Below are 15,630 nucleotides of genomic sequence, written 5' to 3'. Positions count from 1 at the left end.
TTTTAAGATTTAAATGAAAATTTCCATTCACAAATGCTTCCAATCCAGTCACTGTATTGCTATCAGCTTAAATAGAGGACAGTTGTTAGTATACATCATAAGAACCACGATCTCTCAGTCAATGTTGAGCCCAAAGAAGTGAAAAAGGAAAAAAAATGTTTTGAACATTTTACCTCTGTATTACTTCAGCTGTATGTTCAGAACTGGAAAATATATTTGCACTAGGCAACTACGTTGCAAATTTGAATCTCAGATACCTGCTGCTATAAAACTGGAACTACTCTGGATTCACATTAGTATGACCAAGAACCCCTCACTAACAGAAGTACATCCTGTATTCCCAAGTAATTCCGATCTTGCTGCAATGGGAGAAACAAAATTCAGATCCACCTTACATTTGGTGCTGAGTTAATTGTATCAGGTCAAGAGAAGTGCCTGACTGCCACTTTTACAACCCACTGAAGAACACATAGGAATGTGCAGCTGTGGTAAGAGAAGCCAGTAAGATGTTAAGTTATATAAGAATATATGATAAGCAATACAGCAACTATTACTATCCATTTTATATAAATCAATAGTGCAGTCTCATCTGGAATAGCATATATTACAGAGTGCAGAGATTAAGTCTGTCTGGAAAATGGCAGTGAGAAAGCACAGGCTTACAAACACTCTTAGGAAGAGAGGCTGAAAAAACAACCTGAGAAAAGGAATCAAAGGAGCTGACACATCATACAGGTATATAAGATAGTAAGTGCTACATAGAAAACCAATTAAGACCCTGTGTTCCCATGAACTCCCTTTCAATAATACAGGGAAGAAAAGGACATCCAATAAATTCAGAAAGTGGAATTTTCAGAGAAACTCACCCCACCCAAAATCAAAGAAGATCTACTGCTGACAAGAAGATTCAGGTTTATCTTTATAAAACAAATTCTGGGGGAGAGATATTAAATATCAACATCATGTTTTTTAAATTATTTTTATAAGCATCACTGTAATTTGCAAATCTGTAGAACAGAGTCCTGCAAGATTTCTATACTTCTTTCTCTGTATCTGAGACTACTTAGAACTCTTCAACACTGTATTTTATTTTAAACTTTTCCTGCCTAAGCAAAGAAAAAGAGGGGTGGGAGGAAAGAAATTAATTTCCAAAGAAATATTTTCTTTGACAAAAAGTAAACAATTTTACTCACTGTAATTTGCAAATCTGTAGAACAGAGTCCTGCAAGATTTCTATACTTCTTTCTCTGTATCTGAGACTACTTAGAACTCTTCAACACTGTATTTTATTTTAAACTTTTCCTGCCTAAGCAAAGAAAAAGAGGGGTGGGAGGAAAGAAATTAATTTCCAAAGAAATATTTTCTTTGACAAAAAGTAAACAATTTTTATAGTAGATTTTTACTTATTAAAATTGAATATGCATACTAAATTGCAAAATACCATTTTAACCCCAAAACAATTGTTTTAATCAACAAAATATTAAAAAGAAAAAATTCATCAAACAAGCAGAAACTTGAGACAGCACACTCAGACTAGAAATTGGAATCTAAACGAGAAAAATATGACAATGGCTGTTTGAACTGCTATCAGCTAGATGTTACAGGTTAGTGGTTTATAGGTTATGAGCTTTATTTAGCTATATATGCATTTTACATCCATTATGGGTAACTTGTTCCACCATTTTGTATAGTAGCAGGCATGCAAGATGATTAGAGAACAACTCTCACCATCCAGGCAAGGCATCACATGATTTAAGAGTTTCTGTAGAAGAGATACTATCACCTTCCCAGGACCAGAACAGCTCTGTATATCTGAATTATAGTCAGAGAATAAAGGGTTTTGCTAAAACATTACTGTAGTGCTGGAACAAGGATAGTGGGAGGACTCAGCTTCTGAGCACCATTCCTAAATAAGACAATTTATAGCAAGTTAAATCTGTTGCAAGACTAGAAAAACTGAGATAGCTTTCAGCTGGCCACAGAATTAGCAGCATAGTAAAATATACTGTACTTCTGCTGCTCTCCTCTGTCCTTACTGGAACAATCAGCCACAGCTGTTGAGTCATTAATATGGTCAACATGTGGTTGGGGAAAATTATTGCAATTTCTTCCCCCCCCCCTTTTTTTTTTTAAGTTTACTTGCTTTATATTTATTTTCAAAACACACACCCCAAAAAAAACCCAACCCACAAACCCCTGAAAAGCCCGAAGTTTTTTTCAACTTGACATGTTGCACTACCCAGTTATGTCATGTAGTGTCAGTAATGTCATCAGATAACATAACTGCCACAATCTGATGTGATGCATTAAACCAGGATTACCAGAATAAATCATGTTTGTGGGTACACAGATCACAGGTGCTGCAGTCAGCTGCTCTGTATTATGGCGTATCTATAGGATGTGCAGATTAGGATATAATGTTCAGAGGCTTGTTCTCGTTTGTGAAGTGCTTTGCAACCATAACTCAATAGTAAGGAGCCACCAAACAGTTATAATGGCATAAACCATCATCAGGGAAAAATACAAATCGATCAGTGCCAGCGATATAAAAGAAAGAACATGCATCTGTCCCCAGTCTCATAAATTCAGTGGTTGTTGCAAGCTTTTTCTCTAACCCACATGTACTTTATTAATAACAGTAACTATCATAAATAATAATAATGCAGAGTAGTTTATTTCAAGATGAATGCTGCTCTTATTATCTGTTGATCCTCTCCCTTATTCCTTACATCCTGTCTATATTCCTCCTGTAAATGGGGAGGGAGAGTGAGTTTAATTTATTGTTTGAAGTTTATGCCCTTTAATTGGCAACAGTGTGCTATGCCAAGTTGTCTATGTAGGCTCCCTGAAATACCTGCATACCTTAACTGGCATGTTAAGCTTCTACAAAGGAGGCATAGAATTTACATTCTACTGCATGTTATAAATAAGTAATAAGAACAGATTAGAATTATGCGTTTACGCCTACTAGTGAGAGTGAGATGCATAATTCACAAGTGGCAAACCCTTAAAAGGCTTTCGTATTTCACCCCAACCCTCTCCCTGCTCCAATCTCTTGTATGTAGAACATAGTATATTTTTCAGTCCCACTGCTCCACAATTCTTTTTTTTTTTCCAGATAGACTGTTTAGATTTTATAATCACTACTTTTTCTTTCTTGCAGAAAAGCAACAGACACTATATGTTAGTAGTCATTGTTGGGAATGTATCTATCTGCTTTATGTTACAGTATTGGTGTCATCTTTCCGAGTTTTCTTGTGATACTCAGGGACACGTGTGTAAGAGGCAGATGTTAAATGGCAGTGCTTTAAGAAGGTGCCAGAGTAAACTGAAGTCCTCTACCTAACTTACAAAGAGAACGCAGAACTTGAAACTGAAACTTCCTTACACTTCATAGTTAATGTGATGTACTGCTCCTCTAGTTGAATCTCCTGGAGGAGACGGCTCATCTCCATGCCCATTCATGTCCTCAGCTTCTCTGCTGAAGCCTGTAAACTAATACCTGTTGTGACCACAATTTATATGATAGTACACATACTTGCAGAGCCTGTGGCTTTCCCTCACAGCAGTTCTACCTCTAAGAAGCACTCTGTTAACTGGTGATAAGGTGTAGGAACAAGGAATGATTTTAGTCTGGTTGCTTTAACATTTTTTGGTTCTCTGGCTGGAGCACTACAGTGTTGATTAATGTACCTCCCTAAAAGGCATCACTAGGGAAAGGCTCTTTGGTGGAAGAAGTCATCTTGTAATTTCTCTCAACTGTTTTGAACTTAGTCTGTTTAGTTCCCTGGATTTTCCTTCGTCCTGTGTGCAAATATTTTAAATTATGTTCTAGTTCTAACCACCATTTGTTTATTCTGCCTCAATCTCTGCCATGCAACTTCTTTTCATAGTTAAGCTAAGACTTGTACCTCTCTTTTCCTGGTCATTTATTTATTTATTTATTTAATCTTTTGATTTTTTAAGTGTACCTCACTTTATTTTGAGTTTTCCTTGACTAGCTTTCTATGTACTTTATCTCTGCCTGCAAACTTAGAAGGACTTCAGTTATGCATGTATTTTAATTCCCAGTAAAATTTAACAGCTTAAAAATTGTTATGTGATATTGCAACAATGGTATTAAATCCCAAGAGCCATATCTCAAAAATTCAAAACACATTAGTTGAAATGGAAACAATACTTCTACACTAACTTTTAAGAATAGCAAAAGGCACCACAATTATTTTGATATGTAGGAGAGCATTCTTATCCTTGAGCTGATGAAAAGGCTAGCACGCCAGCTCATGAGAACATGTGAACATTCTTGTCAATTGGATTAAATTATTGTTCCTTGATCAGAAAACAAATGACTAACAATATTAAAATTAAGTGATCATAAATAGCTCCAAAGTTGAAGTCAGTATGAAATTCAACTTTCAAAAGGAAGCTACTGACATACTGCACAAACATGGTTTACTTTCCACTATTGATAATTTCCTTCATTTTCTACATTTCTGCTAGAATAGACTGTGGAAATTTTCACCACTTATGAATCCTTTGTATGAACTCACCCAGTCTAGCCAATGATCCTGGAAAGGTAAGCAATGAGGACCCAGAAGCTTTTAATAAGCCAGACTCTCTAGTCACCTCTGAATAACCTTTTCCGCTGACTAACAGAGCGGATGCAAAGCTATTCACCCACGGTCCTAACATGGAAGCTTTCAACTGTTGGCAGAGCTGTTTTAGCTGCCCCTACTATCTGTTCAGCACTGATTCCAACTCTAATTTATACCAACTAGAAAAATTTTAAAACAGAAATATCTCCCCCAAGATATTTGTATAAAATTTTATATATTTATGCACCTCTGTTGATGGAAACCATGTATGCTCACAGAAAGAACACAGAAACTTATTGATTTAATTGATTAAGTCACAAATTAGAATAAGTAATTGCTAATTATATATTTCCAGATACAGAACACAGGCAGTATATTATCACCAGTGTAAAAATTCACTCTTTCCCACCTGATCAATTACTCCCTTACATGTGCAGACCTTGTGCAGCGCCACTCCTCACCAAAATGATTGAACAGCACCATTCTTAAATTAGAAATCCAGATGCTTACTTACATGTAGCCATAAACATACCCAGACAGAAAAAGAAATCAAGATATGCATACTGTAAATGTGACTTAAATGTGCCTCCGTAATAAAGGAACATGGTATATCCAAAGCAGCCATCACAGAAACAATGACGATGTTTATCATCCATCTTGTCATTCATCTTAAGACCATGAGTCTGAGCCTTACTTAAAGCACACTAATCTGATGATGTTCTTACATGTTTAGTTTTACGTTCATTTAAATATTTTTTCCCATGCACTAGTTAATTTCCCGGTAACGCTTTAATGTGTCACTCTATTTATACAATAAAAACCATGGAAAAGAAAGAAAGAAAAAAGGGAAAACCCCCAGCAGCTTTCGAAGTCCTACTACAAATTATGTAAAATGCTTCAATCAGAAACAGACTGTCATAAAAATACAATATTTCATGGAAGACTAGTGGAAAGCATGATGGAGTTCAGTACTGACTAAAAGGCTATTAAGCTTTATGTAAACAATTTAGGCAATCAGTGTAGAAACCTAGGTTAGATTTCTGGCAGTGATTCAACAGGAAAGGAAGTATCCTAGAATGCCTTTCATGCTTTTTGTGACATGATTTATGCCTTGCATATGTTTTCACATAACTTAGGAGGATAGGGAAACAGATTTTGAAAATACAGGAATCCTCCTCCAATCATAGAAACCATCAAATATTTTTAAAATCAAACTTATATCCAACTATTTTATGGCCTTGTAACACTCAGGCTTGTACTGTTCACACACCAGATGACTTGTGGAAGATGAAAAATACTCAGGAAGGTCTGGACTTACAGTAACAGAAAAAGACATTAATCGGTGAAGCATTTTAGAAATGCAAGTTGTAAGGAAGTTGCTCAGATTTATTGAAATAACAAGTCTGAAACATACGCAAACATCAAAGACTCCCCTTTTCACAAATTTATCTCATTATAGCTTTCTGTTTTTTCAATAAATAAAATGCTGTAAATATTTAAGTAATGGTTAATGACTCAACACCCTCGCGGCCATGCATTTAGTAAAACCAAGGAAAAGGGGAACCCCTGGTTGGGAATCCTCCAGAAGTTTTACTGTGGTGTTACCTGTCTGTACATTGTCACCATTTATTAATATTCCACTAGTGTTAAAGGAAGGTTGGGATATACTGGGTATAGAGAGAAGGATCCGTGTCTAGTGCAAGCCAAACAGGAACGCATGTACTGCTCAGTCAGAATAATTATCACAGCTGATAAACCAACACAATTTGTAATAGCAGCATGGAAGAAAATATCTATCTTAAATTAAATAGACATCAAGTGTTTGGCAGTTCAGGAGACCAAATGGTCCTAAATGAGTAAGGAGAAATATGAGTGTGTTTTGCAGGGCATAAGGGAAATCTTAGAGAGAAGCTTCATTATGCAGCTTGCAATAGCAAGAAGGCTGCCCCACTCTTCCCAAGCCTATTAAGTTAGAGCTAAGTGAGGTATATCCTTATGAATGGATATCAAGAGATTCAAACAGAAGCAGCAGGTTTGGCCTTAGTCCATCTGCACAAGAGGTGTCATACCTTTATTTACATGAGTCCAGCATTACCTGAAACTAAGCATAAATAATCCAGCAAGCATTTCAAAATGATCCTGGCAAAAAAAAATCTCTCAGGAAGGTGGAGATGCTTTTCTTTATCTATTAACATACGATTTTTAAGTTGAACATAAACCTTGCACAGTTTCTGATGTTTTCTAAAGCACTTAACAAAAGTGTGATTGAATGAAATCTTGACTTAAACTATAAGCTCATGTGTCTGCTTTATCAGCAAAATTAAAACCAGAACAGAACCCACCACTTTGCCTTATTAGCTTCAGGCAAACCACAATTACCAGACATACTGCTGAAAATAAGATCCCACAAAAAGTATTTCAGGCTATGAGCACTACATGACCAAGAAAGCATATTCTAGTTCTCATAAATCTAAGGAGACGTCTCAATGTTTAATAGCAAACAGTGGTCACCATGTGACAACTGCTCACAAAGAGAAACTGTATCACTTGATAGGGCCCTATATGAAGTTCTCACTGATGAAAGACAAAATGCAGAGAAATAGATTACGCCCTTCAGAAATCCCAGAGGAAGGTAGACAAGAAGAACAAGACTGGGCCAGTTTGCCCAAGAGAGGTTCACACAGGCAACATAACAACGAACTGATCTCAGAAACTGATCTAACTGCAGTGGGGATGTCTTGGAGAAGACCTGCAAATCCACATGACAGTGCAGAACACCTCCAAGACGATAACCTGTGGACAGTAAGCTCTGCTGCTTGCAAAATAAAAAAAAAAGAAAAAAAAGGACAAAAAAGGCCGTATTTAAATTTTACAAATTGAATACAATGAACGCTTGATTTAAATCTGTCCTCCTCAGTACACGCTGTCTTTTGAAGAGATCTCAGCATCTTTAAGTCTGCTGACCAATCTAGATATCTGTGAAGAAGAAAATAAAGAACTAGAAGCCTATATATGTCTAATTTTGACAACTAATTTTGAAGTAAGATCACAGGACAAAATAATCTGGGAGTTTTACAATTTTTAGTGGTTTTAATTCTTGTCATGGAATTTAGACAAGCCTGGAAATCAATGTTTTTCTTCTCTTTGTTTAAAAAACAGAGCCCAGAGCCAAAATATTTCCTATGCTGCCAGAATGGAAAGGAGGAAAAAAAAAAGGACTCTCCCTGTTCTACAGCTATCAGCTCTGGAGAAGCTATTTGCTCCAGTTTGCGTTGGTACATACAGAAGATTGGGAGGTACCAATCATTCTCATTTTATAATTTGTGTTGCACTTTAATTTTTAGAAAGCAGTACTCAAGCAACCTGAGAGCTCAGCAATTCCAGCAGGGTTAGCGTGAGTTCTCTCCTGGCTTGCTGTGTTACCCAAATCTGATCAAAGGACAAGGACTCCAGAAGCTTGTCCAGCTGTGGTTTTATAATGACACCATTAGGTTTTGCTCTATAATCAAGGTCCCTAAAAGTCTGTGTAGCTTCAGGCTTAATATCTGCGACAAGGTTAACTGAAATCTGCAGCAAGGATAACTACTTTAGCAGATTGTATCAGCAGGAAATATTTAAACACTATTTAAAAGGATTTTAAATAAGCAGATTTTATTTAACACTGCACTAATGCACTGCAATAGAAAATGATACAACAGAGCTGCTACAAATAAACATAATGCTTTTACCCTTACCCCACCCCCCTCCCTTCTAAATTCCCCAGATCTGTATTATTAAGTCCAATGAGTGTACCAGATCTTTCTGTCTGAAGCTGAAATACAGGAGCGCCAGACTCAGACAGCCCATTTGCCCTTTGGTTTTGTGCCTGCTGAATCTGCATTCTGGGTCTGCGGAATTAATTACGATAGTACCGGTCACTGGCAATGTCAGTGTTGCCAATTCAGGTGTATCAAATGTGCTTTCTTATATGCCTACAAGATTTAGAGAAAGGCAGCTTCTCCTGTAAGACTGGTGTACTCTGCCCTCTAGTGCTAGGTGCATCAATATATGTTTAGTTAAATGCATACTCAGGCCAGAATAAAGCCTGAAGCAGCAGGCGTTCTTTATATGCCATCCTGGAAAACATGTTATTTCCTGTAGTCCTGTGTATCAAATGTGCTTTCTTATATGCCTACAAGATTTAGAGAAAGGCAGCTTCTCCTGTAAGACTGGTGTACTCTGCCCTCTAGTGCTAGGTGCATCAATATATGTTTAGTTAAATGCATACTCAGGCCAGAATAAAGCCTGAAGCAGCAGGCGTTCTTTATATGCCATCCTGGAAAACATGTTATTTCCTGTCGTCCTTATCAGCTGGATATGTTGCTAAACCAAATATAAGGGGTGGGCCTGGAACTGTAGCATAGTATTGCAAGACCCTAAAATAAGAAAGAGACACTGGGGCATATCTCATGGGGTCACATGCAAGGCATTTCAGATAACCAATTCTAACTGCAAAGAGGTGAAGACTAGCTTTTCATTGCTCACAATGGTGTTAAATAAGTCTCTGCTTCACAATAAAATGAAGAATTGTGACATTCAGAGTTGTAATATACATAAATCTAGCACTAACATGGTATTGGATAGCAAACCGCTCTTTCCAACAGCTCTAGTGAAAGAACAGACTGGGTTCATTTGGTATTTACATGTATTTCACTGCAACCTGGAAGATGGGAAATAAACTCATACCAGAGGACTACAGAATTTTTCTATTGTTTGTCCTTTAAGGCAAAAGCTGCCTGTCATCTTTGAGCAGGACCTAAAACAAAGGAACACAAATCCTTAGGGTTGGAAATTGGTGGTTTTAAACATGGCTATAGCTAAAAACTGTGTGAAAAGTAACCTTGAGAACTACATCTTAAACCCAACGTAATAAGTATTTTCTTCTCAGTGATTCAGCTTCTTTCAGTGATACATTTTATTGCAATTACCCCCCACATACAATTCTGTGGATTTTCTTGTTCAAATTGTTTCATTTGGCAATTAGTATAATATTGATATTATGACGGATTTTGCTTTTGTTATCATGATCTATCATTTAAAACAAGCAGTAGTAGTCATAGTGATAAAAAGTACAAAAAACTTCGCCAATTTTTCACGAAAATGTAATAATTGTGCATGGCTGTGCATAGCGTGTACTGTAATTACTACTGGTTTAGAGCAACATAAAAAAAAAAACCAGGTTGTGTACTGTGTACTGTAATTACTACTGGTTTAGAGCAACATAAAAAAAGGAACTAATTAACAACAGGTACTAATTTGGGATTCTCCCATTTTTTAAGTTCAGATCTGCTTAGCCCTGTTTGCACAGATGTCAGACATCTGCCTGTTCCTCACAGAAAAACAAGGCTCCCATTCTATCCTGGTTTTGTAGGATCAGCCTTTCCACACTCAGGTCAAGTAACATTTGAATAAGCCAAAGCTTAGCTCACACTTTTAGACAAAATTGTGAAGACAGCTCTTTCTCACCTTTTCCAAGGGTCTCCTTAATATTTTGCCCAGAAACCTGGTACAAAGTAGTGTGTCACAGTTTTTTTAAACTCTTGGGCATGTAATTTAGGATAACTCTGTACTCGTTTAACTCAGTTGAGGATCTGCCCTTGTAACAGTTGACAAGATCTCTTTCCTGAAAAACTGGAAACACTTCTTTCAGGTTGGCAGAGAAAAATAAGTTTCATACAGCTGAGTCTTAATAAGAATATCTTCCTTTTAAAGATTCATGATGAGAACCATTAGATTCTGCTAGGAAAATTATATGAACACAATTTGTTAACATTGTCAAGTATCTAGTGCTGCAGAAAATGCAGACATACATCCTCAATGCCAAGCTCAGTGCGAAGATAGATTTATACATTCTTTGTTTTCTAAAGATATCTACAAAGTTATTTTCCTTTGTATACATGTTAGGTAACAAACACCTTTTCTTAGTCCATCAAATGCTCAGCATTAAAGAATAGAGGAATATTTTGCTCTGATCTTTTTTCTAAAGTTTCTTCACAACAATAAGTTTTCCACCAAAACAAAACGTGGCACTTGGGTCACATCTGATCATTACTGTCTCTGCTTATACTATATCTTTCTGCATTTATTAGACCACCTTTCTGCTAGTGGTATTGGCACCACCAGCTCAGGCCACTGCAGTCTAATACTTTTCAGTGTAAAACCCACCCTGTTTTCTCTTTCATCTAAGGCAAGTGGGAAATTTTTGAGACTAATTTAAAGAAAAGAGAAAACAAGAACGAATACCTTGCCTAAACTTAAAAATACGAAAAAAGAATTACATTAAGAAATCTCCAGGTTTCAAAGAAGCTTCAGTTTTGCTTGTGAGTGTTTGGATGGGTGAGAGAAGCATGTTTTCCTCTCCACGGGAAAAATCAACTCAAATTTTCCTAAAATCAAAAGGCTTTGTAGGATCAGTGTGTATATGTTAAGAGTTTTGAAGATAACTGTACAAGCTTCTCCATCTCCTCACAGCTGCTAGTCATCTCTACAGAACAGTAAGGTATGCAGGTTTGGAGAGCAGAACCTTATTGCAATTGCTGTCCTGAGCTGTAGCTGTTGGTCTTGGTTACAGGAGCTTCTGCACTTCTCCACTCATAGAGGAACTGAAAGCATGAATACAGGGGCATGGATTCACACAGCCTAAATTCCACCTGGGATCCTGGACTGAGTATTTCCTCCTGGCTTGTCCCTACCCATTGGAGACATTAGGCTTAGGCTTTCACTGGAATTCAGGATGTGAAAGAGCACCCAGATTACATGAGGAAATAGTACCACATAAGGCAAATGCATAAAGGTGGGAAGCAGAAAAATTGCAGACAGACAGTTAAAAAAGGTGTTGCAGTACAGGGGCTGGCTTCATTTCAGTGCTTGATTACTCACAACACAGAAACCGAATTTGCCAATATGGGGAAAATATTTAAAGGCACTAATGGATGATGGATGCCTAATGGGTCCCCCTTTTCAATGTGGTAAAGTGTGCATTTGCCATATGTGCCTTTAAAGGGTTTCCTTTTTAATTATAGCTCAACCCCTAGAGGAAACAAACACTAGAATTTCCATGAAAATCAATGAGTATTTCAAGCCCTCAACAACTGCCAAGATCAGAAACTAAGTTAACAATATATTTGCAATTATGGTGTTGAGAAAACATATCCCTCCTCAAGTTATGGATTAATTAGTATGGGCCTAAACTGATTGCACTTTCCATGGACTGAAGTGAAAGTCAGTGAAGTACTAATTTTTAGACAGAATTGATGCCTTCCTAAAAAGAAAGGTTTTAAAAAAACATGTCAATAGATACAGCACTTCAAAAAACAGAGAAAATCTGTGACTTTCTGGTACAGACTACTGGTCAGGAACTCAGTCATATAGTTATTAAATTAGGAAAATCATTTTGGTGAATGAATAGGAACCAGATGTCAGAGACAATGAACTTTGTCTCTCTGTTTAGGGTCAATAACATATTATGTTGAGGCAATAAGTCACCAACATCACTAGCATAAATGCTGAAAGGAAAAGAATAATATGGGAAAAGCCAAAAATGTAGGAGAGAGACATGTATAACACTGGAAAGTCAAAAGCTGCAACTTTTCACTGTAAAACCATAACCCTTAAAAAAAAAAAAAGATTATGTTATACCTCTTTTACCTCTAGCCTACAAAGAAGAAAATCTTGGGCTCTGAAAGGCAGCACAAACAGGTCAAATTAAAGTTATATGCAGATCTAAGCAAGATCTTGAATAAACCTGATTCAGAATGACTGGGATTTCTAGTGACCCAAATCCCAGCCTGCTGGCTCACATCACCTCTTTCCCCTCAGGCAGAGTGAGAAACTGGCAGCTAAATAAAATGGATCCAAAGTAAACAGACTGATCTCCACGCCATGTTCAGAATGGTAGGCAAGAGTGGCTCTTGTGCTGTACTGCATAGGGCAACACAATCTGATTCACTAGCCTTCTCTTTTGAATAAGCAAGATTCTCTACTCTCTTTATATCTTATGTCTGCCTAAAGAGTCACTGAAATCAAAGTTATGAAGTGCTCAATAGGACCAAAAATATCAAAATTCCTAGAAAAATGTAAATAAATAATTTCTAAATAAAAGCAACAAGAGCTCCTCTAGGAAGCTTATGAACCAGGTGACTTTTCCTTAGACTAGTTTAGCTGAATGCATTCTGATGTATCATTCAAGATTTAGAGGCAGAACATGAGGAATCAAGTCCTGACTCTTTTTAATTTATCCTTTTCTGTATTTTCGAAGAACAATTACCGAAGTCACTTGACCACAATTTGCATCAATAAGCATTCATTTTGACTTTGAGTCAGAATACAATCAGACATGAATCTAAAACCAGCCAAACAAAATAAATTATGGTGAACGTTTCCTCAAACGTTTTATATTGCTTGTCAATTTATAACCAGGTTGCAGATGAACACATCAGTAAAACTACCTGTGATGAACTTTCAGTAATGATTTTAATAAGATTGGAAGCACAACTATTTGCACTTCAAAATTCTTAAGAATAGTGTTATGGTATGGCAATAAGAGATTAATGGAGATCTTGCAAAAAAGATAAATGGCACTACAAGAATACCAGAAAACTGGGGGGGATGGGGGAGAAATTATTTGAACCTATACTTTTGATAAATATTTATTTTTTTGCAGAAGAAAAATGCTCACTAGTTTGAGCTGTCATTATGCTAACCTATATCCTATTTTTCATATTATTAGTAATACATAATGTGGTAGTTTATATTCAAAAATAAAACCAGAATGTATATACCTCATGTATTTATCCAGAAATACACTAAGGTTACTATGGTTACGAAAAATCCATTACCTTTGAATACAGAATGAAAAAGTTTGACTTAAAGTGTGCACTATTTATTATAGCGATCATCAACAGCCTTCAGGAGGTTCTCTAACTGGATTCATTTTTCAGTGTCAAAACTGACCCACCACACCGGTAGCTTATGGCCTGTGCAAGGCAAAGAAATTTGAACTATATGAATTTTTAAATATGTTTTATACTAACTCAAGATGCAGAAATAGCTTTGAATTTTAAGGCCTTACATTAAAAAGAAAGTAGGGTCTTGGTACCCTTTTTCCCCGAGTTGTCCGATATGAAATGCTGCATTTTTACTTCTACCTACTACCATATACAAATTCTGATGGGTCCAGAAGAGTGCTTATGCTCTGCTATGATACTTCTAGCTCAATATTTTGTTTTTTATTTTGTTTTTTGTTGTTTGAATAATGTCTGAACAAATAACTTGGATACTTCATTAAACTACACCAATTACATTAAAATAGGAAGTCAGATTACCATGCTTCACTGTACTGCCAAATAACAGCCATTTAACTTCTCTGTAATAGTTTAAGAGTACTGATATAACTTGGTTATTGACACATTGCATAACTTATCAGAAGAAAACGCATTATTAGTTTATGTTTTTAACAAATGAAATAAACATGGGCTATTCAGGAAAGCAACACAGTGTCTCTCTAATTAAGAATATTTAAGGAAGACAGTAGGAAAAACTATTAAACCTGTACATAATATCTTGTCTTCAACAGCTTACAGTTTACTTGTTTTGAGAGCTAGATGGTACGAGATCAAAAAGTTATAAAACTTCATTAAAAAGATGACTCAGGTGCTGTGAAAGAGGACAACACAGCACAAGATTTAGCTACACCATGGCGACATTAATTTCTGAGTCCCAACAGAGAGTTCTGTGAAGGATTCTTTAAAAAATTGAACCCATCAGGGTTTCAAGTGCATCCAGCCCATTTTAACGTTATTTTTCTTTTCCTCTGAAAGGGGTCAGTCATATAATTATTCATAACAACTATGCGATACTCATCTGACATGCTACCTAGCAGAGAACTCACCTTTTACAACATATTTAGTTCCATTTCCAAAGTAAATTGGTACTGCATTCATATATAAAGTATATTGGGTGATAATACCATTTGGTGTTTTGGGTGGACTCCAACTCATCAGTAGGAACGTGGGAAAGGATATTGCTGTAGGTGACTGCACATCTTCAGGGGCTGGTGAAAAAAATGTATAACATTATATTATATTATATTTCCACAAATAATAAATAATTTCAGTGAGCAGCTACTACCAGAATGATTTTTGGTAAAGTTGAAATTTCAGAAGAGATTTTATGCTTGCAACATACCAGCATTTTGAGAACTCTCCCATTACATGTGAGGTTTCCTAGCCAAACAGAAACTTCTATGAAAGACAAGGATATACTCTTTGCTTTTTAGGAGTATAATTATGCCCATGTAACTTTATCTTTCCAGACTGATAACACTGAGCAAGGGGAGGGGTACCTGATTTTAGTACAGTCCTTTTTTTAATACAAGTTATTTTCTCTTCCTTCATGCTTTTTATTCCTAACTCAAAGTGATCATTCTTTCTAATCACAAATGCAGATGCTGTATTCTTAGGCACTACCCCTTATTTCAGACTTTTCATAATTCAATACACTTAGTAATGTTTGTTTAGAGTAGATTTTATGTATATAATATATGGGAAGCTGGCAATGGATAATAATTTAAAAACTGAGTTCTCTCACTGTTCCAATGAGTTATATGCTAGAAGCACAAGCAATCCCACTGAATATCGCAAGGGGAGCAGAACTCGAGCCTTAGTCTGGGAGGAATATCTTGTAATTTACAAGCTCTGTGCTAGCAATTTAAAACAATAACTAGCAGTGGCTGGCAATGTGAAAACAATATAAAGTAATGAATGTTTCAATAGGGAAACAGGGATAGCTGGAGGGTGTGATATGGTGTCTGTCTTCTGTATCATCAATTTATTGTTACTAAGAGCATGCAACAAGAGCATCCAAAAATAGAAACTCCACACATTGACTTTTTGTTCAATTCTTCTGAGGGTTAAAACACATGTTCCCCATGGCTTTATTTGATCTCGGGGGGGGGGGGGGGGGGGGGGGGGGGGAATCATTTTTCCCAAAACCTCCC

General features: G+C 36.5%; 1 protein-coding gene across 1 annotated transcript in view; it reads right to left on the bottom strand.

Annotated features, from left to right (window-relative positions):
• LOC103899194 (usherin) overlaps positions 1–15,630 on the bottom strand; it is a gene marked incomplete at its 5' end in the record, with an annotated part of 310,634 nt that overhangs the window by 210,727 nt on the left and 84,277 nt on the right. Inside the window, one exon of the mRNA XM_019472152.1 lies at positions 14,524–14,685. Within this exon, the coding sequence (XP_019327697.1) occupies positions 14,524–14,685 (162 nt within the window). The remainder of the gene's footprint in view (positions 1–14,523; positions 14,686–15,630) is intronic.

Source organism: Aptenodytes forsteri, unplaced genomic scaffold (genome assembly GCF_000699145.1).
Source record: "Aptenodytes forsteri isolate BGI_AS27 unplaced genomic scaffold, ASM69914v1 Scaffold195, whole genome shotgun sequence".
In the NCBI taxonomy this organism is placed as follows: Eukaryota; Metazoa; Chordata; class Aves; order Sphenisciformes; family Spheniscidae; genus Aptenodytes; species Aptenodytes forsteri.
This window is presented reverse-complemented; position numbering and strand designations above follow the sequence as displayed.